The sequence below is a fragment of the Anopheles darlingi genome, chromosome 2 (assembly GCF_943734745.1).
Source record: "Anopheles darlingi chromosome 2, idAnoDarlMG_H_01, whole genome shotgun sequence".
Classification (NCBI taxonomy): domain Eukaryota; kingdom Metazoa; phylum Arthropoda; class Insecta; order Diptera; family Culicidae; genus Anopheles; species Anopheles darlingi.
The window spans coordinates 65750975-65776431 of NC_064874.1; the positions used below are offsets into that span (position 1 = coordinate 65750975).

Sequence of the window (25457 nt, forward strand, 5' to 3'; positions counted from 1 at the left end):
TCCGGGATTTCATCGGCTGCAAATTCTGTCTTTATTTACGAAAAAAAAAAGGTTTTCCCACTCCGCTCTGGCTCTGACGTACGAGCAAATGAAATGAATTGTGCTTCTTCTCCGAAGAGAATTTGAAGAAAAGCAATAATGATGGTGCCGCAGACAAGGAAGCGTCGATCATTCGCCTCTTCCCGTGGGCGACTCGTCAGGACAATGAGATTAACAGGGCAAATTCCTACATTTCCGCGTAAGGAAGTGACCGCGTCCATCGACGGAAGCTGCGGAAGGTCTTCACAGTCACAGGCACTACGCTGTGGATGAGTAATTCCGCGATGAAATGCTGGCATTGCGCGAGAGGGGCGGCGTAAGAAAAACTAATTACACGCCCCTGGGAGGTGGCGGCCAGCCCCATCGGTGACCATTTCCGAGAACGAAAATAATTACCAGCGAACGTGCGAACGAATGCCGGTTCCAGCAGGCGAAGCGGATAAACGGATTTGTGACTCCGCCAACCAGCCAACCAGCCCGGTCTCACCTTACGCCGTGCCGTACTGTGTGACGTACTGTGTTACTAAGGGAATTATCTCAAGACCGGAATGGCTGGAACCGCTGGCAACGCTGAATGTATAAATAATTAGCTCTAGATAAACAGGTTTTCGTGGCTTCGACTTCGGTAGCTGCGGCTTAGAAGACTCAATACAAGGCCACAGGATATCAGACAGAGCGTAGAGCGCCAATCGGACGGAACAACTGATAAAATTGCGATGTAAATTGAAAATTGTTGGACCTATTGGAGACTTACTTGTAACCTTGCGATTCCACCGTCACACTGTACGGCCAGAGCCAACGGTTGTAGAGTGGACCGCAGTCACGGAACGGTGCCCCCCAGAACTGGGCGCCATTGCTCTGGTTCCAGGCGACCCCGAGCTCACGCCAGTAAGTCGACAGGAAGTTCCGACTTTCGGACAAGTTGACGTGCGCACTGTCGATCTGACCACGGAACTGGACGACGGCCAGCGGTAGCTTCGGTGAAGCGATACCAACTGCCAGCAGCAGTCCATCGTCCTGCTTCAGCACACCGGTGGCTAATTCGTTGGCTTTCTCGCGCGCCAACGCCAACTTCCGATCGTCACTCCGAACACTGTCGATCTTTTTGGTGGCCAGATACTCGGCGAAGGATTTGGCCGCACCGATCGTGATGTCGGAAACGTCGTAGAACGGATCGGGCGGCAATTCGTCGAGGGCTCGCTGCTCGCAGGGTGCTAGGGTGGCCGAAATGCTGGTGCTGGTGCTAATCGATGATGATAGGCTGGCGGTGGTGGTGGAGAACAACGTTGGATCATCGGCCTGCTGCTGGTCAGCCAGGAGTTCCGTTTCGGAGAGCTGCTGCTCGAGGCTGTGGCCGGAGGTGATGAGAAGGGCAACCAGGGCGAACAGTAACCAGCAGCCGGAAGCGGACGCCACTGGCGACGGTCGTCGATTGCTCGGCAGTGGCCATGAGGTGGCCGTAGGTACGTTGGTCGGGGTCGGTCGTACCGTACGTGGCTGCTGATCATGAGCCTGGTGATGGTTGCGGTGGTAACGATGACCCATCACCGATGTTTCTTGAGCTGGATAAGGCGACAGATAGTTGTGATGAGCATCTGCGGGAAAATAGAAAAGTGAAAGAGGCGTTCCTTAAATTTTATGTTGCATTTGATTTCGATAATTTGTAAAGGAACTTTTTTTCAAATCCACTTCTTTTGTATTTTCATTCTAGGATCAAATGTGGAGTAAAGCAAAGGATAAGAGAGAAATTCTCTATCCTGTATTATCATGTTCTTTTACATCTTCTTTAACATGTCTGGTAGTATATTTCACTATCTTTTTTACATCATTTGTAACAGTGAAATCCTTTTGAGTGTTTGCATCATATTGACAGAAAAACTTTCTTGTAATTATTTGCATCTAACGATAAAGTTGTTGGTGATAACTAAGGAATTGGTCTTCAATATTTTTTCTAAACTTTAATACGATATGATTCGTAATCTTATAGGCAGTTGCCCAGTTTGTACTTTGATATAAATTTGCTATTATTAGTAGGTAGCTATTGACAGTGTCTATACTTATTATGGCTTCTGTTAAATCGTTTAAAATCACGCTTAATACGTTTTATTTAAGTAAATTCCTTTTCAAACAACAACATGTGCTTTGCATATGCTCCTAATGTGGCACTCCAAAACTATATAATCGTACTGTGCATTCTACAGCGCCATAATGGTGTTCGGGGACAATTATAATGAAATGTTATGCGACACCTATTATGTCTTAATGGTTATAATGATTGAACCACTTAAATAAAAGGGAGCTAATAAAACAAGTAAGAAATCGGAAAATCGTTATTCAAAAAGCTTAAATAAACCAATTTAATTGATATTCAATTATACAAGACTTTATCCAATAAAAAAAAATAACATCCCTAACTTCCCCAAAACTCCGAAACATTGCCGTCCAAATATAAAATCACAAAAATCTACTCTAATACGAGCATCGAATACTGGTATCGAAACGGCCAACAGCAGACAGCTTGCAAAGGACCCACCAACCGAACTAGCCACTACTAGGTTCGTCATTTTCCGCCGCAAACCTAGCCAGCATCCGGCTGTCCATTCACTGTTCCAATCCATTAAAGGGCCTTTCACGGCACTAAACGCTCCGTCCCCCGGAATCTAGCTGTGGTCTACACACACACACACACACTCCCTCGAAATGGCTTACGCAGAAAGTCTCATTAATAATCGCCCTCATCCTCTCCTCTTCTCAACTGTTAGCCACAAAACGCAACCGAAAATCAACTTCTTTCTCCATTCCCCAACTGCTGCTGCTACTGCTGCTTCTGTTCGGTGAATAATGAGTAGGGGGCCAGCAAGCAAGTGACCAAGGGCCTCATACAGACACACACACACCGGACCGTACCCCGAAACCCCGGTAATGATCGAACACTTAGCTACGGCGGCTCCTTTACCATCGGTTGCAACATGACTGTTGCGTTCGACCCCATTGGTAAGGCGTTAAATGGAGACCGGACAGCAGTGTGAGTGCTCGTGTGGTCCTGGGTGATTGGTCGCCAACTTCCAACAGTACCACGGTTCCAGTCATTTGTGGGTTTCCCGGCACCGTGACAAGTGGGCCACGGGGTGGTGCTTTCCGATGAATACCAACGGCGGCAAATCCTGTGAGCGGAGCAAAGATCAGCTTAACCTCTGGGTCAGCTAGCGGCGGGTGGTGGGAGGGTTATGCGTGAATCTCGCCGGAATCACGGTTGATCACCAGCCCCAATAGGCAGCCTAATGACTTTGCCAAAGCGGCCAGGGGCGACGGTCTGGCAGTCGGAACTAATGAAAGATTTATTTCCAAATCAGCGACAGGCCTCGTGTCGACAATCTGCTCCTCGAGACCATTTCTGCTCCTCCTCCTCTTCTTCCCCTCAGGATTCATATACATCGCGGCCAAGTCACGGCCTTCGGCGAGTTGACATCCGCGGCGCTGGTTCGCGAAGCGGGCCATTAATTATTTCCGAGTGCTCGAGGCAGGCAGGCAAAGGGCCCTAAAACCGATTAGCTAAATGGTTAGCCGTGCCCGAAAGGTGAGATGTTGTAACCTCTGCCCACCCGGCTCCGTTCCGTATTGAGCTCTTGAAGTCCTGCTGCTGCTGCTGCTGCCGTCTTGGACTTCACGACACGTTCGCAGCGGGACATCACAGTATGGTGCGTGTTAAAGGCTCCTCATCATCGCCCGTTCCCGGGGAGCCGGGGATTCATGTCGAGTAGTGAGCGATCTCGAAGCGGCAATGTACGATGGTCTCATCCGGTTGGACTGATTTTTATAATTTAATAATCGATTCAACGGGGCGTGGAGCACGTGGTCACGGTCACGGTGGGGGAGTAGATTAACTTGTTAGCCAGCAGCAGACTGGCTCCGAAACACATCAAAGGCATTGCAAGGTGATGGTCTTGTTCTCTGCTTCTTCTTGATCCCTAGCAGCCTTTAGCTCGCTGGAATTGGACACGTCCCCAGCGTGAACTATCTTCAGCGGCCTTCCAATTTCTCATTCGAAGCATTCCTCTAATGGTGGTGGTCGTGGTGTGTGTGTCCGGGCGAGCTCCCTGACGAAAACTATGCGCACAATTTGGAGCATGCTTCGCCTTAGTTCGCCTACCGGACCGGAGAAGTTGTGGGCAAAAATATCAAAATCCTCCACAACCGGCGACGCCACCGAGGCCAGACACCCCGGTTGGTCGTTGGGTCCCCAGCAAGGCTAACGAACCGGTTCAGAAGTAAATACATCCTAATCATGCCCCATGTTGACAGGCTTGTCATTTGTCATCCCCTTATTTGAGCCCGGTTACACCAACACACAACCGTCACGCAGGCGTGGTAGTGGCAGTGGCGGTGGCCGTGGGGGTGCACGTGGCGGTCGGTCAAAACTTTCTCGGTTGACCGATTTTTCCACCACCCCTAGCCATCCTCCGACATGGCATCCTTGCTGGTTGCTTCTATCCCTGGCTGTTTGCTTTGGAATTTAGCGTTTACCCAAAGGGATCCACTTACTTTCCACTAAAACCTTCAGAGAATCGTCGAAGAGAGAGAGATAGAGTGAGGGGATAAGGCAAAATGTGAGGTGAGGTAACCGGACCCAGCAGAGGCCACGGTCGCCCGGCTCGGTCCTCGAGCCATTTTCGTTGTAAGCCAATTCGCAGCAGCGGCCTCAGTGTTGGTGGTGGCGATGGTGGGAGCCAGCAGATGTCTCGTGTCAGATGCGCTGGGGGCTGGTGTGGCCACTGGTTTCGATTTCTCTGCCGAAGGCGCGTCCGGTGGCCGAGAATGCAAGGACCAGAAGGAGAAGGAGAGGACGGGCGAGCGAGCTTTCGCTGACAAAATGGGGTCACTCGGAAAAAGGTCATTTGGAGAGATATTTCTGTCAGCTCCACACCAGCGACCGGGAGAAGCGCACTCCGATAGCGAAATGGATGGAGAGAGAGAGGGAGCGAGCAAAGGAGTGGATGTTTTGATTTCGATTCTGGTCCGCCGGTTCGCTTCCCTTCCCTTCCGTAATCGAGTTAGCCTCCCAAAAAAGGGCTTCGACAATCGGGAGGATGAATGCCGCCATGTCCGCCACCAGGAGTGACTCGCTTCGTCAATTTCGGATTCGGACAGATATAAATAGGAACATGTTCCGGATCGAAGGTGACAAAAAGGGTGGGGGGGGCGACGAGTCGGTCATCGGTATCTCCATCCCCAAACAACTTCGGCTTCATGTTCGTGTCCACTTCGACCACTCGCCTGATAAGCATCAAGTGGTTTCCAGTGGGGGGGGATATTAACCATTCTCGTAATTAGTTTTCTGTCTCTCGGAAGGAGGCCGGAGGAAGGGGAATCGGCATCGAAACTCTTTTCATCTGCACGTATCCCTGTCCTGGTGGTGCTGGTGGTGAGATTCGAGGAAGGATGTTTGTGACTGATTGTGACGTTGCTGGCCGGATGCTGTAAAACTTTCCCCTTACACAGCAGGCGAGATGGCCCAGTGGCAACAGCTCTCGAGTAAATTGATTTTTATCGAGAAAACCCCATCATCGAGAGAGTGAATTTTCCGGTTCGCTTTTTCCTTCACGCCGGCGAGCTCATTGTTTGTGTGTTTGCTGCTAGTGTCTGGTGTCCTGGTGTTTGTGATCTGTTTCGATTCGATGACAATCGGAGGACGAACTGGACACCACAAAGCGAGCTCCAAATGCGCTTTAGTTTGGCGAATTTTTCACCACAAAATGGCTGCACCGCCGAGGGATATGGCGTCTTTGGCTGAAGGGACTCACAGAACGAATCTAGCGAAGAAGCATGGCCCCCACCGGGCGGGAGGGCGAATCGTGAATAATATTACGGTCTTCATTCGCATCTCCGGAGGAATGAGCGTTCAAAATTATGTTCTATGCTTGCATTCACCGACACTAAGGGGACGGAATCACAAATTGTGTTTTCACACGTTCTCACCGTCTGCCTCGTACGCTGGTTACCGGTTGTGGTCCAGTCAAATGAGCTACACTCCGCTCCCGGGCACATCAAGTGTGGACACATACACACACACACGTACACATACCGTGTTTGTGCGCCACCCTCTAACAAACAGACATTATTTTAGCGTCGCGATAGACGCGAACGCCGCGAACTCCGTGGCAAACACTTCAGGTTGATGCAGGCTTGAAGATGGCGTACAAACACACACACCGTTGCTAGGCACACCCTGGAGTGGTCTCAGTAGGTGGGTCGTTTGCACTGCACGCGTACGGTTGCACCATCGCTTGCACCTGGAGGCCATGGTTGAGGATGTTTATGCTACGCGAGCGAACCTTCTTCGCGAGAAACGTCTACAACGCCGTGGATGGTGACGCCGTGGGCTCCATTTTCTGCTGCATCGTGCACATTGCATTGCACACACACACACGGAGCAACAACGGGAAACGGGTTGCTTTTCCGGTAGCGCCATGGCAACACTCGACGTCCATTCTTCGCCTTTGGCGCGCATGCCTGCCGAAGGGAGGGAGGGGGCGCTGGGCGCAAGTGGACGCGAGCGAGTGGCAACTCCAACACAAAGCAAAACCAGCGCCCTAATTAAAAGCAAAACTTTTCGAGTGGCTTTTTCAAAATATCTCAAGTATTTGAATGTTTTAATTGCTTTTATAATGCGATTGCTGCTGCTGCACCGCACTCGGCGGTCTGGCAAAAGGGTACCGTAAAAGGGTTTTGCCCGCGGAGTCGTGTCGTGTTGTGTCGTGGCGCCCGATTGTGGTCAATTTGTCGCTCCACTGTACTGTGTGATGCATTGGTTGTCGTTTGCAAAAGCGAAACCTCATTATTTGCGCGACGGACGGTGCTTCCGATTCTTTCGTTTATCAGCAAGTCAAGTTCGTTTCTTACAGGTCAAGCGTCTAATTGTAAGTCCTTTCGCACAAGTATAAATAATAAAGGCGAGTCTATAAAAGGATTGCGAAGCTTCGTAGAACTTGTCTCAGATTTTGGAGAAGTTTTTTGTCGAAATCCCAACGCCAAGCAGTACCGGGAATGGTTTGAATAATTAAGACAAAACTCCATCTAACGGCTAGCTCGGGATTTCTAAAACATGCTCTTGGCCGTCGTTTCCATCGATCCGTAGCCATTTGCTAAATTTCGAACCATATTGTCGGACATTTTCATCGGAACCATCGGATCTTCCCTTCTCGGAACATTCGGGCTCCTACATAGACCTTCCGAAGCGTTCGAAGCACTCCTAGCCTCCACAAAGGCCATCATACCGCAGCGTCCAGTGCGGTCCATTAGTGCCAGGAAGACGCGCGGGGTGGGAAATAGCCAAAAACCACACGGAACGTATGTCCAGCCGTATGTCGGGTCGTCCAGTGACCATATGGCTATAAAGGGCTATACTAGACTATAAAACGTTTTGTGTTAATTATTCGCTCGCCTGAGCGCTGAGCCACTGCTCTGAAGAGTATTTCGGCTTTCAACGTCCCCAATGGGAGGTATGCTATCATACTACTAGGCACTCATCGTTCAAACCGATGGCAAAAGAAGGAGAACACACACTGGGGGGATGAACACTCAAAATTTTATCACTTTTATTAGTGTAGCCTTCCGAACCGCTACGCTGGATGGCGAAACGTCCTAGATGTGGAGTCTGCGCTGGAGCACGGCTTCCGAAAACGAATCTCGATTGCTACTCGTTAGTTTTTATCGTTTGTAGTTGAGCAGATGGGAGTTATGTCGGAACGTGATGCCTAAACCGCGCCGCACCAGGTAAAGCCACTGCTTCACTGGATTGCCAGAGTTCCAAGAAGGTTAGTAATGTTGGTTTTTTTCTCTGCTACGTAAATGAAAACAATCTCAACTCACAATCTCGCATAAGCAAATCGATTCAAGGATGCAAATCACGTATACCGATTCCGTCTCATTACGGGAAATTACCAATACACCCAACAAACGTTATCCTTCTTAGGCAAATCAGGCGTATCAATCGTTCACTTGTGCGCAATTCATATCGTTTAGCAAAACCATTCCTTCCGTGATTGGCGATGTGAACGGGACAATGGAAGCGAAATATCCGTTTCTTCTCGCTGTATCGATTTGTCGGTCGGTCCCTTGGCCCGTACCGACAGCATTGGCAGTGGCAGCATTCCAGCAAAATCGCCCTGGAGCCCCACCCAGGATGCAATGGGATTAGCCATGTCTGGGTAATCTGTGTCCGTTTTCCGTCTGCCGCTCCTCGTGGAATCGTGGAGTATTAATCTGCAAAACGGTAAAAGCAAACGTGGAAAAGGCGCTCCCTATGGTTGCGGTTTTGTGCCCCCCACTGTCCGCAATCCTTGACGTTTTGTGCCCTCCCTCTCCCGGAGCGCAAAAGCCGATTACAATCAGCTTTCCATTTTGGAAGTGATGCGATTGCACAGTATCATCCATCGCCATCTTGCGATATTGTGCTCTTTGGTCCCTCCGGTAGCCCACACCACCTGGATGGTGCCTGGATCTGGATCTCGATGATCGAGGTTCGGATTGGGCTTTTAAAGGCTAAACGTCCATCATCATTGTTGGTCCACTCGGTCGGTTGGATGGGGTTTAGGGAGAGTAAGGAGACTAGCTCGATGCTGGCACTGGCCAGCATGGTTTCGCGTGTAGTTGTGAGTAAAAGCATGGTGAGCACATTGCTGGAAAGCAATTGAAATGGGTCGAATTGATTTTTAACGTGTACTTTCGCGGAGCGCTTTGGAATGACAATATTCGCTCACGAGCATTAAACTATTTTTTTGTGCCAAATTCAAACCATAAAAAGGGGGATTGGGCGTCGATTGAAACAACTTATGTCAATGTTAAGAGTTCAGATCCCGTTGGAAACATCCCAAGCATAAGCACACAATCGCATTCACAGGTGAGACAAGGGACACCACACCAAAGAATCCACAGATACAACTCAGTAAGACACATACATGTGATCTCTCGAGGGAATCAAGTGATGGATAAAGATACCGTGTGAAGGCTCTAACGGACAGCCTTAGGCCCCTACAGACGGATGGATGTCGCTCGGAGGAAGGAATGAAAATGGATAACATCCCTGGACCCCCCAAATATCCTTTTTAAACCACTCTCCCTTTTTTCCTGAAATCTAGACTCATCCAAGTCCTGGCAATAAAAGGAAATAAAAATCCCATAAAAAAGGCCCAACTTCTTCCGAAGTATCCTTCAATCCTTCCTTCTAGCATATCTTAAGCCGGCGGGAAGAGGGTGGTGGGCTTCTCCCTAGAGAAGCGCAGGTTCACCGAACCGGAAACGGATACTCCACCACCAGTAGGGTCCGCATAGAGGCATAATTTGCTGCCAAATATACCGTGAAATATTGTTTCCGCTGAAGCGAACCAACATCAAAAGGCCCCCGTGGAAGGTTGAAGTTGGTCGCGGGTTCGTCCCCGGGCTCAGTTCGGCATCGACGCAGGCACCGGCGGCCGGAAACTGATGAAACGTCAGAAAACATTATCGTTGCCCGTGTGTGGGCTGGGCCGGTCCGATATCCCCCGATATGTCCGGTGTGCTAGTGAAGTCCAGCAGCAGGATACCGATCCCTTGTACCGTCCCCGAAGAGAAGTGAAGTTAGGGATGCTGGCGTGTTCGCTTCATCGTGGATCAAGTTCCAGCATTTTCTTCTCTTCTCGCAACTCCCAAGCGCGTCAGGCGTAAGGCATCATTCGCGTGGCGGTGTGGCGCGTGTTTGCTTTAGCGATGCTGCGAGGATCTTTCAAACACCAACATTGCTGCTCCATTCTGAGGTGCGCTCCGTGTGCGTACGAGGGAAATCGAACAAATCATCTCCCCGTGCCGGCCGCAGGCGCTCGTGTTATTTTTGATTTTCCCGTTCCCGGAGAAAACCTCACGCCCTTGGTGAGAGGGTTGACGAGAGCTAGGTGCTCACACGCACACACGTGTGTGTGTGCGACGGTCTTTCCACGGATTGCAAACAAAGATGAAGAGAGAAACGACACAGAGAGAGAGGGAGAGAGACGCACCACGCGAGACGAAGGCTGCGCTGTCTTTAATGTTTTCATTCCCGGAACCGAGCACCATCAGCGGGCACCACACCAGGTTCTCCGTCCCCACCCCTGGGGGAAGGCAGCATCGTCAGCCCCTTTTTCGGTGAAGATGGTGAAGGAGGATAACATTTTATGCAAGCACATGAAATTTCATTTTTTCCTCTCCTTCCTCTCGCCCCCCCCACCCTTTTCCCCACCGTCCTTACTGTAACTTTATACACGAGGTGCGCGACGACGAGGAAGGTGTGGAAGTGCGGGGGTTTGCTGGAAGTTGATCGAAGCATTTCGCTTCGAAGCCGGCAGCCGCTCGTGTCTTGTGGACAAATAAAATCAATCAACCCACCACCGACCGTCGGCACAGAAACAAAGGAAAAACCCGCGGGAAAACTCACGTCACGGTGCGCCGGTTGCCGCAACCACACGTCATAGACAGCGCTCTGTACGTATGTGTGCGTGTGTGCATGTGTATGTGTATGGCACGTGAACCTCCGGGCAAGGTGATGAATAAATTTCAAATCTAATGCGAAAGCTTAACGGATTGGAGCTCGAAGCAATCGAAGCAAGCTATAATTCCATCGAGTGTGTTCGCGACCATCGGTTGCGGCTTTTGCGACGATGTGGAAACCCGGGATGCCCTGAGGTGAATCTCGACGTCGACGATCAACCGTGAAATCAAGTGTGTGTGTGTGCGCGTCATGGGGGGAAGGAAAACAATCCAATCAAAGCCTCATTTAATAAATCAGTTTGCAGCAACGCTGCAATGTTATTAGATCAAATTTTGTTATCACACAAAAACCGGTCCCTCGCTTTGGTAGTTGCTGATTAAAGCAGTTACTACCGCTTCATCTTGGGGCTTTTAATGCTTCTTTAAAAAAATGCCATCTTCAACAAAAAAGATGAAACAGGACGCACAATGGCAAGCGAGTGCACTGGAACAAACGGAAAACAAAAGGACGCACACGGTCAAAGGTCGCGTAAAGCAGCAGCATCGTCTTGTGTTCCGGGTACACTTGGCCGGGCTACTTCCCTTCCACTTCGTTGCCCTTCATCACAATAGCCCTCGCTAAAGCGCCATAACGAAGCACAATACACAACACAACAACAACAACAACAACATGAACCGTGCACACATAGAGGAAGCATAGAGATGATGATGATGATGATGATGTTGTAAACAACAAACCCAAACAGGTGGAAAAGATGATAACCGAGAGCGAGTGCGCCAGGAACGCCCTCACCCTCTGCCATCTGTCTCTGGCCGGTCGCTGGCCCTGGCTGGTAATTACAACTTTTAATCTTCCCGCGCCACGCTTGGCTAACTTCCAAGCAGGAGGTCACGAGAGGGACTCATATTTGCCATTCCGCCATCCCGCATCGGGCCAATGCATAGGTTCCCTTCCGAGGACCGTCTCCGCATGGCAAATGCTTGATAAATTGTTGCCCACCGGAATCCCCATCTCCCCGGGGAGAAGGGACAATGAGGGACGAGGACTGCGATTGCGAGGTCGAAATTAGGCTTTCGCCAAAATTTCACGTCGATTACGCAACTCGAGGCGAACTCCGTTGCTACAGGGCCGCCCCGGGCCAGGAGGTGTGCGTCTTCATTATTATTTTCTTCCGCAACATTGCTCCAGAGCCAGCCAGTCTGCCAGCCAGCAAGCGCATTCCTGGAGAAGGCGAACAAATCGTCGTTTGCTTGAAATTGGAGTAAAAGATGTTACACCATTTTCTAGGCCCACCGTGTTGGTCTCCTTGGTGGCAACTAGATGATGTACCGTGTGATGACCGACGGTGCCGGACGATCGAAGATGGCCGGAGAAGCGACTTCACGTCAGGACGGGACGCGACACTGAGCCCTGGCCGTAATTTATTGGATCTATGTAAATGAACGGCCCGGAAAGCGGCATAATGCGATTGGATTGGTGGTCGCGCAAATTCGTGGAATCGACCGTCGTGACCGAACGTGACAAATGGTTGGCGTTCGCGGAACGGTTGCCGGTCACCATTTTTCCGTCGCTTTTTCTCCCCGTTCTTTTTGGTATCTCGTTTGATCAACGCGTTTTTCCATCGCGCACGCAATGGCAGCCGCTGCAGAATGAAAGTTAAACATGAAAATCAATTTGCGAAACGCGTCCTGAAGAGAGACGAGGCCCACGGGCGGCCCACTATTCCACCGAGCGGCTAAGGTCGGTCGCTCGGTCGAAATTGGCATTGGCCGTGCCGGGCGTATGAAAAAGGGACGCACACCCACGGTATAATGCATAAATTGATGATCCAATCCAAATGCTCGGAGCCGCTGCTTCGCGCTCCGGTTGCTCGCAATTTATGCACATTCTCCTCCTCCTAAGGGGCAGGCGAAATGCTAACTAATTCGGCGAACAAATCGAACATGACGAACACGGTGCTCATGTCGATCCGTTGGTACGCGTGAGCCTCGAGCGTGTGTTGTGGTTGTGCGCGAGCATTAACATAAAGTTTTTCCTCGGTTCGTTGTTATGATTTAAACTGAAAATCCTGTTCATCGAACGGAGGACGATAACCGCGGAGGCGCTCCGTAATGCCAAAACTGCGTCGAATCGACACGACATCGGATGAATGCAAAGCTCGTCTGCTGCTGCTGCTGATGCTGTGTGTTGTCGGTAACCGTTAGCAACCGCCATTTTCCTGCTGGCTCACCCGTGCATTAGAGCCTGGGGCTCGGTAATCTACACACGCCACCCGAGCCGTAAGGATTCGCTCCCTGCTACGGCCGCATAAATCCGCGAACGTGCCACTCGCTCACTCGCTGCACCTTCATTCATATTCATAAGCGCCAACATCTGAATGCGCTCCTCGGTGTGAGCCCGTGAGCGAGGCTCACATCGCTGTGAAACGGATGTGAAATGGATCCCCGTGCCGTGGCCTTCATTATCATTCTCCGTTCCCGGAGACCGGAGCAGCGCAGCTCCGAAGACGCGAATCGCGAATCGAAGCCGCCACGACAGTAAGAAGCCGCAGGAAGATGAGCGATGCTTTCACCATTCTTGCCGCCTCCCTCCCGGGCGTGTTGTAAATTCATGTCCAACGGATGAAAAGTAATCCGTCGGTTCGGTAAGCGAATGGCCAGCGTCTGCAAATGCTCGCTCGCGATTCGCGATACACGTCGGTTTGGAATGGGGAATGGGGTTTTGCGATACATACCGGGAGCTTAGTTTACGAGAAAACAACGAAACTAAGCACCACGAACGATGACTCGACACACCGAGTAGTAGTACCATTGTGCAGAGCTGGTTTATCATTATGTGAGCAATGCTGTTAATGCAAGAACCCGCATATGCATACCACGAAGCATGTGAAGCTTTTGCACCATTCGCAACTCGATTTACGATTGTTGCATTCATAGCCTGGACAGCCGGCCCCGGTTGCCAGGAGTTATATCCGGGGGCGGGATTTTTTTTTTTTTTTTTTTTTTTGTTGGTAACTTACGGGCGGAGCCGTATTTATTAAGGTAATAGGGATAATAAAGAAAAGTAAAGTAAGCAGGCATTTCCTCCTGCCCTGGAACCCTTATACCGGGGGGACTCGGTGATTAAACCTAATCTTAAGCCTAGTTAACAAAAATGCCAGACTAGCTGGCCTGGTGACGGATAAAGGGCGGTGTAGATCGCGTGGAGACGCTTCGGAGGCGGGCGCCTCATCGATCTTCCGGCATCGCTATTGGCTATCGCACCTTGGGCGGTATTCTATCTCCTTGGGCGGTATTCGACTATCGCATTTGGCAACAGTGGCATTTATTCCGGCTCGCTCATCGTCGGCGGGGGCGGGATTGTTAAAACAACAATGGTAAAGTTGGAGTACCACCACCCTTCTTCCCTACACACCGCCATCATCATCATCATCATCAACATCAACATCCCTGTGCTGTCAGACTGCCACCAGCATGGCGAACTCCATTTGCTGGATTTCAACGGACTCTTCCGCTCCAGCTCGAGGGGCTCAGGGGTAATTTAGTAAGCAAAAGAAGCGGAAAGCGAGCGGAGGAAAAAAAGGTTCCATTTTATTGTCCCAACCGGTCTGTGAGATGTACACCCCGTACACCCGGCATTTCATTGTCTAACTCGCACTCGCTGCGAACGTAAAGGCGACCCGCGTTGTTGGCGGCTTTTCGCTGGCTTTTTGCACGTTCCGGTTGTTGCTGCTCCTGCTGCTGCTGCTGCTGGCACCGACCGTGAGGCCCATGCTGAATTATGCTTATCCGCGAAGGTACTAGTGAGCAAGTTTTTGGATAAATCAAAACAAAAGCCCAGTCCCGGGTCGCTCGCGCGCTTTCCACAACCTGTGCACGTCAGTACGTGGAGTATGCTGGTCCACTGTGTGCGTGCGCGTGTGTGGGTATCAGTTCGGGAAAAGGGCACTCACAAAAGGGCATCGAATCCGCGACATTAGTGTTTTTGTGTTGATTTTTGTTGTGGAAAGTGCGCGAGAGAGTGCGAATGCAAATAAATCAAAGCAAGCTAACGCAAATATTACTTCCTTTTCCTTGCGGGGGGCGTTTTTTTTGTGTCCGAACGATCGTCAAGTCGGACACAACACCGGCAGTAAAAAGAGACAAAATAAAGGAGGCGCCAGGAGGTGGATGAGGAGGATGAGGAGGAGGAGGAGTGTCCTTCAAGGCCGAATTGTGTGTATGCGTTGCGTTTACGAGCGCTACATTACGCGAGTTACGAGCGCGTTAATGCTCAGCACAAATCCTCCTTGGATGCTCCGTCCGTTCTGGTCCACATGGGGGTCGATCATAATAAAAAATATTTTCATTTGTTTACGCGAAAACACTCCCAAACATATACACACACAAACACACACACTAGGGCGCGCGCGCGGACACAGTGCTGGCGGAATTTGGCCGAACGAACCAGTAAACCTTTCGTTATGATTCATTAAAAGCAATTGCCAAGCCGGGGTCGCGATCGCGCGCACGCCAAAGAACCGCGTATTGGTGTACGCTCGGCCGAAATGGGAAAATAAACATAAATTTTCCCGGCACCAAAATTGGCCAAAGCATGATGGAAATGAAACTGTAAGACGTTTACGGAGCTGGAGCGTCCCGGATTAGTGTTTTGGGCCATTCTTTGACCAATTGCCGCATTGCCTGTCGTTTGATTTGGTGTTAGTGCGTAAAGATAATCATTGTCCAAATGAAAACCTTGCTCGTTGCTCTTTTGAAATCGTAAATTGATTAATTGCTGGAAGAAAGAAAACGAAAGATTCCAATCCGCTTCGAGTGCCGCCTGCGGAAAAGAAAACACTTCACTTCAGACACTTGGTGAAGGTTTTATTTTTAAATACGAAGACGAAGTGGTAGCTTGCCGTAGCCTTGGCTGGGGCATATCCTCCCGTCAGACACGGCGGTGATGGTACACTCCATGCGGAACGCATTCACTCTCGGTACGGACCGGCTGGGTCAATAAATAAAATAGCTCAACCTTTTTAAGATTGGCCGCTGCAAACAACTGGCTGGGAAACAACGAAAAAGAAAGAAAAAACGTCCCGTCGACCTTCCTACTTTCTCTCTCTCTCTCACTGTCCCGTCCACTCTTCCTTCCTGGCCACTTGTTGAAGCGTCGCTCATAAGTCACGCGTCCGGCGGCGAGGTGTCCGAACCGGCTGCTGCTGGACCGCTCGTGCTCATCGTTACCGGAATTTGATTTATTTTCGTACGACTCGCCGACTCTGTACGACCGCTTCATCATGCTCCATTTGCCATCTCGGCCCTTGCCGTTCCCCGTGACCGCGTGTATCAGCGTGTTTATTTTATTAGAGCGCCAATCACGGCATCGCCGGGCAAGGGCAGACGAACGATCGCACGGCTTGGAATCGGTTCAGGGTGTTTGTTCTGCTGGTCGGCACCAGTTTGTGCCCCCCAAAAAGGGTTGCCGGTTTGCAATCAAATAATGCATCCTGTGGCAATGGCAGATCTTGACCGAAACCGTCTTAGGGGGGTAGTAGAACGATTCCTATTAGGGTAATTGTTTGTCACATTTGAGCGCGATAATGGTCAGTCAGGAAGGTCTTTAAAATTTGGTTGAATGTGTTAAGTAGGATCGCTTGCAAACAGTGTGTCTTAAGACAGATAAGCTTGGAAATACTTACGATTTTCTGTAAAGATACAATTTTTTCCAATGATTTCGAAAACTGCTTTCTTCAAAAACCACAAAACCGAATTTGTGGGTAGGTAATGTATGGTAATAGCACTTTTCTTCTTTTGAATGAAACGATCTTGGAGGAGCTTTAGCTTTAGAAATTAGAATAAAATGCTTCAACTAATTCTAAATCATATCAAATAGATAGAAATGATTAAATCGTTAATCATTGTTTAATTTTCAAAAGTATTAACTCCTTCTACTTTCTTCGCTCCATTTTATCTTTTAAACTACTAAACTCTTCAATTCAACTTCACTCTTAATCTTGTCTGTATTTTTCTATTGCATTTTGCATGAACGATGATGTTAATGTTGATCAAATGAAAACATCATGTTTCTCTATTTAAAATTCAAACAGTTATTCCTCGTTTATATTCGAATGTTTTGCAATATTCATGTCAGGACCGAGGTCACGTACTTCGAGTCCTAGATTTTGGAGCTACGAGTGTTCTCATTCCCAAAAATGTGAATATAGTATCTAGCATAAGTCACACATTTGATACAGGATAATTTATGGTATCTTGTCGATATTAAAGTAATATTTTCTTGATTTTCACCCAAAAGGCTATGCCCGGTAATGTGTTCCGCCAAGTAGAATGGATATCGAAGGACAGTTCAAGAAGGCAATGGAAGTTATCCTTATCACCGCTCCCTCTTTGTAGTGGATCCCGGGCATAAGAGTTCATGAATAATTCTGAACCGGTTAGACCCACTACTGGACCGTTCCGCTAACGCCGAGAGCACGCAATAAAGCGGAACATATCGATAGGATAGTCGGTGGATTTGATTTCCGCTTCTCCAATCCACATTCCACCCAGTAGGAGCAGCAGCAGCAGCGGCAGCAGTACCGAGTAAGCCGTTAGCAATGATGGCGGTACATTGGCGTAGGAAAATTGCTCGATAACACCGCTGGCCACCATTTGGCCAGGCAAAGTGGAGAAAGTACGCCGCTAGCATAGCGTAGCGCAGACAGACGCCCAGCAAGGACATTGACATGAACTTCCGTTTCTGCTTTCCTGCATACACGTTTTGCTCATGCGGGTTCATGAAAGGTTGAAGCTCCCTTTCCATTCCCCTCTCCGCGTCGGACGTGTTTTGGGTGGCCGTGTTGAAGGCGACGAAGCAGCTCGAAAGTCTGCCATGCTATTTTTTTCCCCGGTCTTCTTTCCCTCGTATCTATCGCCAATATGAGACGCACGAAGATAATCCCGGATTGTTTGCCAGTCGGTGCGTGACCCGGCTCGGCTGTGGATGCGAGTGCGAACCGACGTGCACGTATGACGATGTGCATGCCGATATTCGTCGATGGCCGGGAAGTTGGCGACTATTGTGGAAAATATTTTGGTCAAACCGATCACGCCAAGCTAGGCGTGAAGATAGGCCGAGGGGTCGGTCTGGCGGGTTGGCAGGGTGGTAAGCTAAATGGTAGTGACGTGAATCTTGATAACTGCCAATCTCAAGATACTGCCACTCGCTTGCTGGTTCTAGTGCTGCCTGTTGCTGCTGCTGTCTGCTGCTGCCTTGGATTGTGAATCTGGATTTTTGGTTTGCTTTTATGCGTTGGTGTCACCAGCAACGAGCCACTCTGCTGCTCTTCTGTGCTGCGTGCCGTTAGTATTAGGGGTTTGCGTTAGATAAGACAGTCATGGTGTCAATTATCTTGATTATGCAGAGGTTAGCGAGGTTGGATGTGAATATGCTGGATTCGAAGCATTCGACGGGATAGTATCGACAAGCTTTAGGTATGGATTCAATGTCTATCGAACGATACTGCCGACAGTGAATACAGATCGCGCTTAAGCAGCATAGGACATGCCGTGGGCACACATTATGTTTCTTCCAAATGTCATCTATAGCTTCTTTAATTAACTATTAAGCTTCCTGAAAATTCGATCCTAGAGGATGCGATACGATAGGCATTTGTGATCCTTTTAACTACCAATTCGAAAACACTTATCTATAGTGGCTAAGGCGCAACCCCAAAACTCATAACGAGCCTTGAGGGAAAATGGAAATTTTCGCTCCCTTCCCTATTTGGGAACCCGAACTTTCATCACACGACGATAAACATTATCGTCCATCGAGAAATAATGAGGCTACACGCACACACGCACGCACACAAACACCTAGGTGCAAGTCGAGAGGGATGTAAAATGTCGAAACCATCCTCCGGTTACTTCGGATACACCCGGCCACCCTACCTCCGCGGGCGCTCTGACGATAATGGGTTTTGATGGAAATTTTGGTTTAACCTTTTGTCCCCGCGTCCCGCCCGCCTTTTCGGCCGACCGCACCTCGCAAAGGGCACATATGGCGTGTGTGTGTCTCTAGGCAGCAGAAGGCCAATTTGTTTTCTTCTGCCGCTCCGAGGCTCCGTGGTCCCTTGCACGGCCCCGACCGGAACGATGTTCGATCATTGGAATCCCATTGGGGCGTCGTGTATAAGTAATGGCGAGCGAGTGACCCTTTTTCCCACCTTTATTGGACGCTAAATGATCGATGGAGACAAGGGATTCGGAGCGATGCTACAAACTGCTGCTGAGTGTCGTGTTACAGTCGGCTGTTTGAATTTTGCAGAAGTTAGTGAGACGTGAATTGGATAGCAGAAGGGTATCCTGTTGAAAAGTAATGTGTGTGTGTGTGAAATGTTTTGCGAACATTTTTCTGACCAGTTAGCGGTAGAAAGGTAACTAACACATTGTTTAGTAAGTTTCCAGTCTGACCTTTCACAACAATCATTACTGTTAAGTTTATATCGCATTTGGACCATTATCGTGTGAGTTATTTATAGTTTTAGTAACGCAACTGTGAAATTTTTGGAGTTGCTTAACTTTTTTCTGGGACAACTCTTTAATTCGATAACTGTTGATTTTCCTTGTTGCAGAGAAGACATAATATTAGTCTAACGATTGTTTTGCATCAGCTGATGTTTTTTCAAAAAGGTGTTCAATAGAGCATTAAATTTCATGAAAATAGTTTTCATCATAGGAGAAGGAATTTCTTTTTATCGATTGTTTTGAAGCAGTGAAGCAGCGTTACTAAAGCATCCATAACTCATACACCAATGATCCGAAAATTCTTGACCAACGTGTTACTAGAAGCAGACACACCACCTTGAAACCAGCTTCACATCTAATGGAATTCATAAATGGCATAAATGAGCAATCAGCATCTCCATCATCGTAAGTGCCGTGGCCACCGCAAACATCGATTTCTGCTCACGTTCGGTTCGGACTATTTCTGAGCGGTAACCGGGCGCAATCTGATCCAACGGTTTGGCCGAGCTTTTGCAAATTACTTCCTCTCCCTTGGACACGAATTGGTCCGTAGCATCAGCCACAGGAGCAGCAGGAGCGACAGAAGATGCAGATTCCCTTCGATTCCACTCGATCCATTTATAGGCCAGCAAAAGGTTGGTTTGGTTCGGCCAGATCGATCGATCGATCGATGGATGGATGCGGTGTACACAGGTGTACCCTATAAATAACCATCTCGACGTTCACACCTGGAAGTGGGAATGGTGCCAGTGCTAGCGACCGGCTTGTACGATTCCGTTCCGTCCGTCGCCAAGCCTTGATTGAGGATGACATACTGCGGTTACCGGGCCGTGTACCGTGCCGTGTATCGTGAAGGACCTGACGGCCTGTTGCTGTTGTGCCTGGCCCAGCCGGAGCAACCAGTGTTCTATCGGGATTTTCGGTTAAGAAATCCGAGACCCAACGCGGTTCCAAGAATCCGTAGCCGAGTGGCACCCACCTAACGTTGGCATCATAACGTTTGAACCACCTGTCAGGACTAATATTCCCACGAATGGTGTATGGTAAACCATGGAAGGAGGAGGAGAAGGTCTGGTGGTCTGGTGCTTCTGGCAGAACGACAATTCGTGAAAAGCCAGCCCAATCGCAATCCATAAAAACGTCTGCCACAACCACAAGCCACCAGTCGGTTTTGTGTCGGTGAATCGGCTTCGTGACAATCGATGGCACGGGGTGCACGGATCGATAAACCTGCCTGCTGGCTGACTGGTTGGCTGGTTGGCTAAACATCAGCACATCGATGGTTGCTTCCGGTGGCATCGTTGTCTCGCTTGCGTGGAACCATGACAAGGGAGAGTCTTGCACCTATACATGAAACCCGGCGCAATCTATTCCATACCGTACGGTGTTCCAACGACACCAACGCTCGCTCCGGCCATTGGTACGGAGTCTCTCGAAGCAACAATCACACCGCGGTACCTCGTGTAGGCCGTTTGGGGGACCGGAAAAGTCGATGCCGATTCCGTTGCGTTGGATGAAACCCCTTTCCACCCCGAGAGGCCCGAGAAAAGAGATAAAAATGGAAATGGAAATAAAATTGCCCGATAAACTTTCGGCCTAAATAAGGATCGAGAACGAACGATGTGGTGGTGAGGCAGCATAGGGGAAAACGGGGGTTATTTTCTTTTACTTAAAACCCGTTCTCTGTTTTGGTGTGTGTGAGAGAGAAGGCTTTTTTCATCGTACAATCACTTCATTATCACAACAATTCCAAACGGTACGTGGCCGATGGAGGCGCCAGTCGAAAGCTTGTGTAACGCCACACACGTTAACGAATGCTCCTACCGTGAAGCAGGATAAAATGAAAGAAGGAGAGAGAGAGAGAGAACGGGATTGAAAAAGAAAAACCATTACCATTCGTTAGTTTTTCCGGCCCCGGCCCCGGTTCAAGTCCAGGTAACGCCGCTTGGTTAAAAGGAAGAAAAAGGGGCGCTGGGTTTTCCCCGGAACCCCGCGTGTTCCCCTGGTACGCTGTAACCGGCTGTGGCCGGCGTGGCGAGCAAAGTTGTCGCAATAAATTGAGGAATTATCTGAAAGTGAATCGCCCGGGTTTCCAGGGACCACGGGCCGACGGGACTTTCTCGCTTCTCGTTCGGCACATTCTCATTATCGGGACCATTCGAGCGGACGTTTCATTCGCTTTCGCGAAGGTCTCTCGGTGCCGTGGTAGCGTTTTTGGGGTCACGCCAAGATTCCCGGCTAGCTAGCCTTCTGGTTTTCGGTCGTCGCGACAGATGCATTACATGCACGGAGCCGCTGGCCAACGAAACGAAAATGAACTCCCTATCTCGGGTCTCTCGGTTGGGGGGTGAAACCCGTGGGCCCCGTGGGTGGCTTATTATGGGCAATGAATTCGGGTAAATTAATGGCCATTGCGGCACATCGCATGGTAATTACCCGGGAGCAGCAGGAAAAAGGGAAGACACGAGTGATAAGAGAGAGAGAGAGCATTTGCTGCTGAATAGAATCAACAGGAACAGCGTTAAGTGGGGCTTACTTCACGGGAGGGAGCAGTGGAAAATCGTGAAAAGCTCTCCAGTGAATTGCTTTCGAAAATGATTTTCCACAGCCACTGGGATGATGTTTACATTGGAATACTTTTTAGTTCATTAAATTTGAACCAGTTCGTTAACAATCTCCAAACAAGAGTTGCAAACAATGCGCAATGTAACACCACCACTACCAAGGTCAACAAACTTTCTTTGCGCCATTTCCCTTTACTCAAGCCACAATCCTTCTACATCAGCATCCAATTTTCGGGCTTCCGGAAAGTACCAACCGTAGGCGAATTGGCTTGGCATATTCCGCACTTCCAAAACCGGCAGAAATCGATCCGATTTCAGACGAAAGAACCCCGCCCGGTCCGGGAAAACTTTTCATTCAAATGCCATTTCGTGGAAGAAGTTTTTCCGGCGATTCGGTTCGGTTAATTGGGAAATGGGCGCGCGGAATTCAACGCCGCGACCGGTTGAAAGAAAGATGGCGGTCATAATGTAAAGTCATAACGATACTTTGTCCACCGGGGGAGCAAGCGATGCGAGGCGGTGAAACATAATTACATGCGTGGCACACGCTGTTTGGCCTTTGGGAAACATCTGTCGCTACTGTCCACTTATCGCGCCGCGGCGTTGTCTGTGTGTTCGATTTTCCACCGCAAGCGCGCACACCACACACACGCGCCATGGTCTGGTGCGTTGTCACTGTTGTGGAAACAGCGCTACAAGAGTGGCACCAAAAAGTTGCAATTCTGGATCATTATTATTTGGATTGCTTTTGAGGGAAGGCACTCACAATTTCATGCAACGTAAACGTGGGCCACATAACGATAACGCAATTGATGCGAATATTTATGCGAATTTCAAGCAGGGCGTTGTCATCCCAACGGAGTTATTTCCAACAACCGCGCGACCAATTCCAGGCGCCCATTACTAGGGATGGGATGAGGTAGTTGCGAGGTGATGCGAGGGTAGCCGGGGGGGGGGGGAGGGGATGGAAAAACCCGGCAAAAAGGGGTGAAACTCATTTAACGCTGTTATTAGCGGTGTCTTCATGTTATACGTTCCGGTTGCCCGGTTGCGACAATCCCTTGCGTCGCTATTCGTGCACCCTGTCGCTCTCTCTCTCTCTCTCTCTCTCTCTCTTTCTCTCTCTCTATTTGTATCTCATTCACTTTTAAACAGGATCTTCTTTCTCTCTCTTTCTCTCTCTTTCCGGTAAGATCGCCATCGAAAATTCAACGAATCGTTAAAATTTAATTTGAAAACTCTCTCGAGCGCTCTACAACGCTCCCCACCCCCCGGGGAGGGGCAGCAATTGTTTTTAATGTCCGCTATAAGGAGGTCCGCAGGGTGAATCGAGCTGCCCCAGCAGCGTTGGGTGCAACGATGGATGAGGACGATTTTTCCCTAAATCAGTTTCCAGCTAATGGACCGTTTTAAATGTTGCAAAAGAACCTTGAAGGCAGCGAGGGGTAGGGCTATCCTTGGGAGAAACCGAAGGAAGGCGTACGAAGCCACCGCCCGTAGGCTGCGTGACCTTTGAAATTGAAACCCCTTCGCTTCATTCGCTTTCCTCCCGCAAAATTCGTCCCCGGGTTGTCTCGACCGAGAGCGAGTCCTTTTCATCGCTTCTAGTTAACCATTTCAATGTTTTTGGATCAGATAAATATTTGATTCTATTAATGCATACTAAATCAGTGGGCGCTGGGGTCTTTTTGGTGCGGGGGGTGGCGTTCATCGAGCGAAACAAACACAAGCAGTAGAGCGGCATTTGCACAGCAGCAGAGAAGTTCTTTGGTATTTTGGTTTTAACCGAAAAACATGCGCCTTGCAGCGCCGGGTTCCACTTTTGCCCAGATCACATCACAAGCGCGTATTCCAACGCGTGCGTTCCATAGCTTGGCACGACTAGCGGTTCGTGCTGGCTGTTGAGTCTGCTGCTCGAAACCAAAGATGAAATTCCACAAAATCTAATGGAAATACATATCTGCTAGCTGCTGCTCCCGGCTGCTGCTATGCGTCTATGGGTGGATGTCTTTCATTTCGGTTGTTTTTCGCTCTTCTCCATGTAATATTTTCTGAAGAACGTTCACGCTCCGTTCACGCGAAATGGCCAAGGATGCTCCGGAGAGAAGCTGGCGCGCGTAGGCAGCAAGCGGTAGTGTACGGTGGAGTGGTGTGGTGGTGCGGCACGAACCACCCACGGTTCCTGTCGATGGGAAATATGAACGAGTGTCCTCGACGCAAGCAACCAGCGTGATTTTCGGTTGCTAAGCACCCTTCCTCCTCTCAGGTTCCCCTGTGGCTCCGTTGCTCTCGTGGACACTTGGAGAGCAGCTCTCGAGCCTCGAGTAATCCTTGGGCGTTCCGTGGCGTTGTGTGCCGTCAGTTGTGTCTTTCGTGGACACACGGACACAGACACAAACACAGGCATAAGGACACGCGCAAAGGGCGTGCGAAGCGGTATGATTACCGTCCAAAGCTTTGCCTTTCCTTTGACCTGTCATCCCAAGCTGACTGTGTGATGGGTTGTGCGCTCTGGTGGTGGTTCTGCAGCGGATCGCAGATAGGATTCGATTCGCTCGCTACCGGAGCAGAAGCTGGAGCCTGCTCCAGGAGCATTGTAGCTGGCTGGCATTTCCGCCTAGATTTGGAACGGAAGCCCGGCACCGGCTCGGTACCGTTGAGAAACATATTGATTTCCGGAACCGTTCGTCCGATGGTGGGTTGTGCGTGGGCATGATTCGCAAGGTGCGGCGGGGGTGCGGGTGCTGGGTGCAAATGAGAAGAAAATGGTATGGTACTGCCGGCGCACTTGTGCCAACCCAGCGGGCTCGAGCTCAACATGGATAAGTGGATTATTGTTCATTAATCCGATCCGGTACAATGAAGGAGACAAGACGAGCAGCGGCCATCGTTCGTGCTCCGGTGTTCGGTGGCATCGATCGATTCCTCGTCGCCGAACCGACCGATCTGCCGCTTGTTTATCTTGGTGTGGTTCTCATCGAAACGGTCGCCTCGAGTGGCTCGAGATTAACGATGTGATGCATAGTTGCCGGATGCAGAGACAAAGCTACAAGCGCTTACGGGAGTGAGGGAATGCTCTACCAAATACGCTCCATCCGAAACACGAGATTGCATAGCCAGCAGCGTTGTATTCTTAGCGTTCGTCCGACAGCTGTTGACATTCGATTAGTGGTGGGTGCGGTTACCGCAAGCATAAAGCAACATGCCGATTGTTGGCACTTCTCGAAATGCTCGAATAAACGATACGCTGGCGACGATTATCTCAATGGCACCGATGTTCGCCGGTATCTGCGAAACCTTCAAAGCCCAACTCGTTGTGCGGTAATCGAACAATAACAATCTTGTCAACCAGAGACAATCGAGAACGCCTTGATGAGCTCGTTGCCACAGGCCCCGAAAGTGTTACGAATTGAATTTGTAGCATTTATGAACCAACAGCAGCGGTGAGCAACTCACTCAATCAAGCGCTCATTAGGTGTAGCGTTAATATTTGATAAAGTGTGTGTGTGTGTGTGACCAATCGGGCGCGACCCAGCGTACGAAACTTTTTATGTACCGGTACACACCGATGTTGCACGATCAGCGGTCACAACGAGGTGAGGTGTGCTTCCGTTCCACGTGGCACAGGTTCCCGATCAATCGATCGATCGATTGGAGTTTCGATCAGACTAGGAAATGTTCGAGACGATGCCTACCATTAGTGGGTACCATTAAGATATCGTTGCTTCCGTACGATGTTCGTTCCCTCCTCTCGTCCTTCTAATCCTCTCTGTAAAAGCATCTTCGTTCCGGGGTTTCGCGATGATACACTCTCTATCTTCGTTAAGGCAACGGCATTGTTGGAGG

At 49.6% G+C, this 25457-nt stretch overlaps 1 protein-coding gene across 8 annotated transcripts in view; it reads right to left on the reverse strand.

The window, feature by feature from the left end:
* Positions 1-25457, reverse strand: part of LOC125948445 (probable G-protein coupled receptor 158) — a 51650-nt gene that overhangs the window by 23933 nt on the left and 2260 nt on the right. For all 8 annotated transcript variants that reach the window (XM_049674497.1, XM_049674495.1, XM_049674493.1 and 5 more), the window contains exon 3: positions 794-1634. In XM_049674497.1, coding sequence (XP_049530454.1) covers positions 794-1634 — 841 coding nt within the window. The remainder of the gene's footprint in view (positions 1-793; positions 1635-25457) is intronic.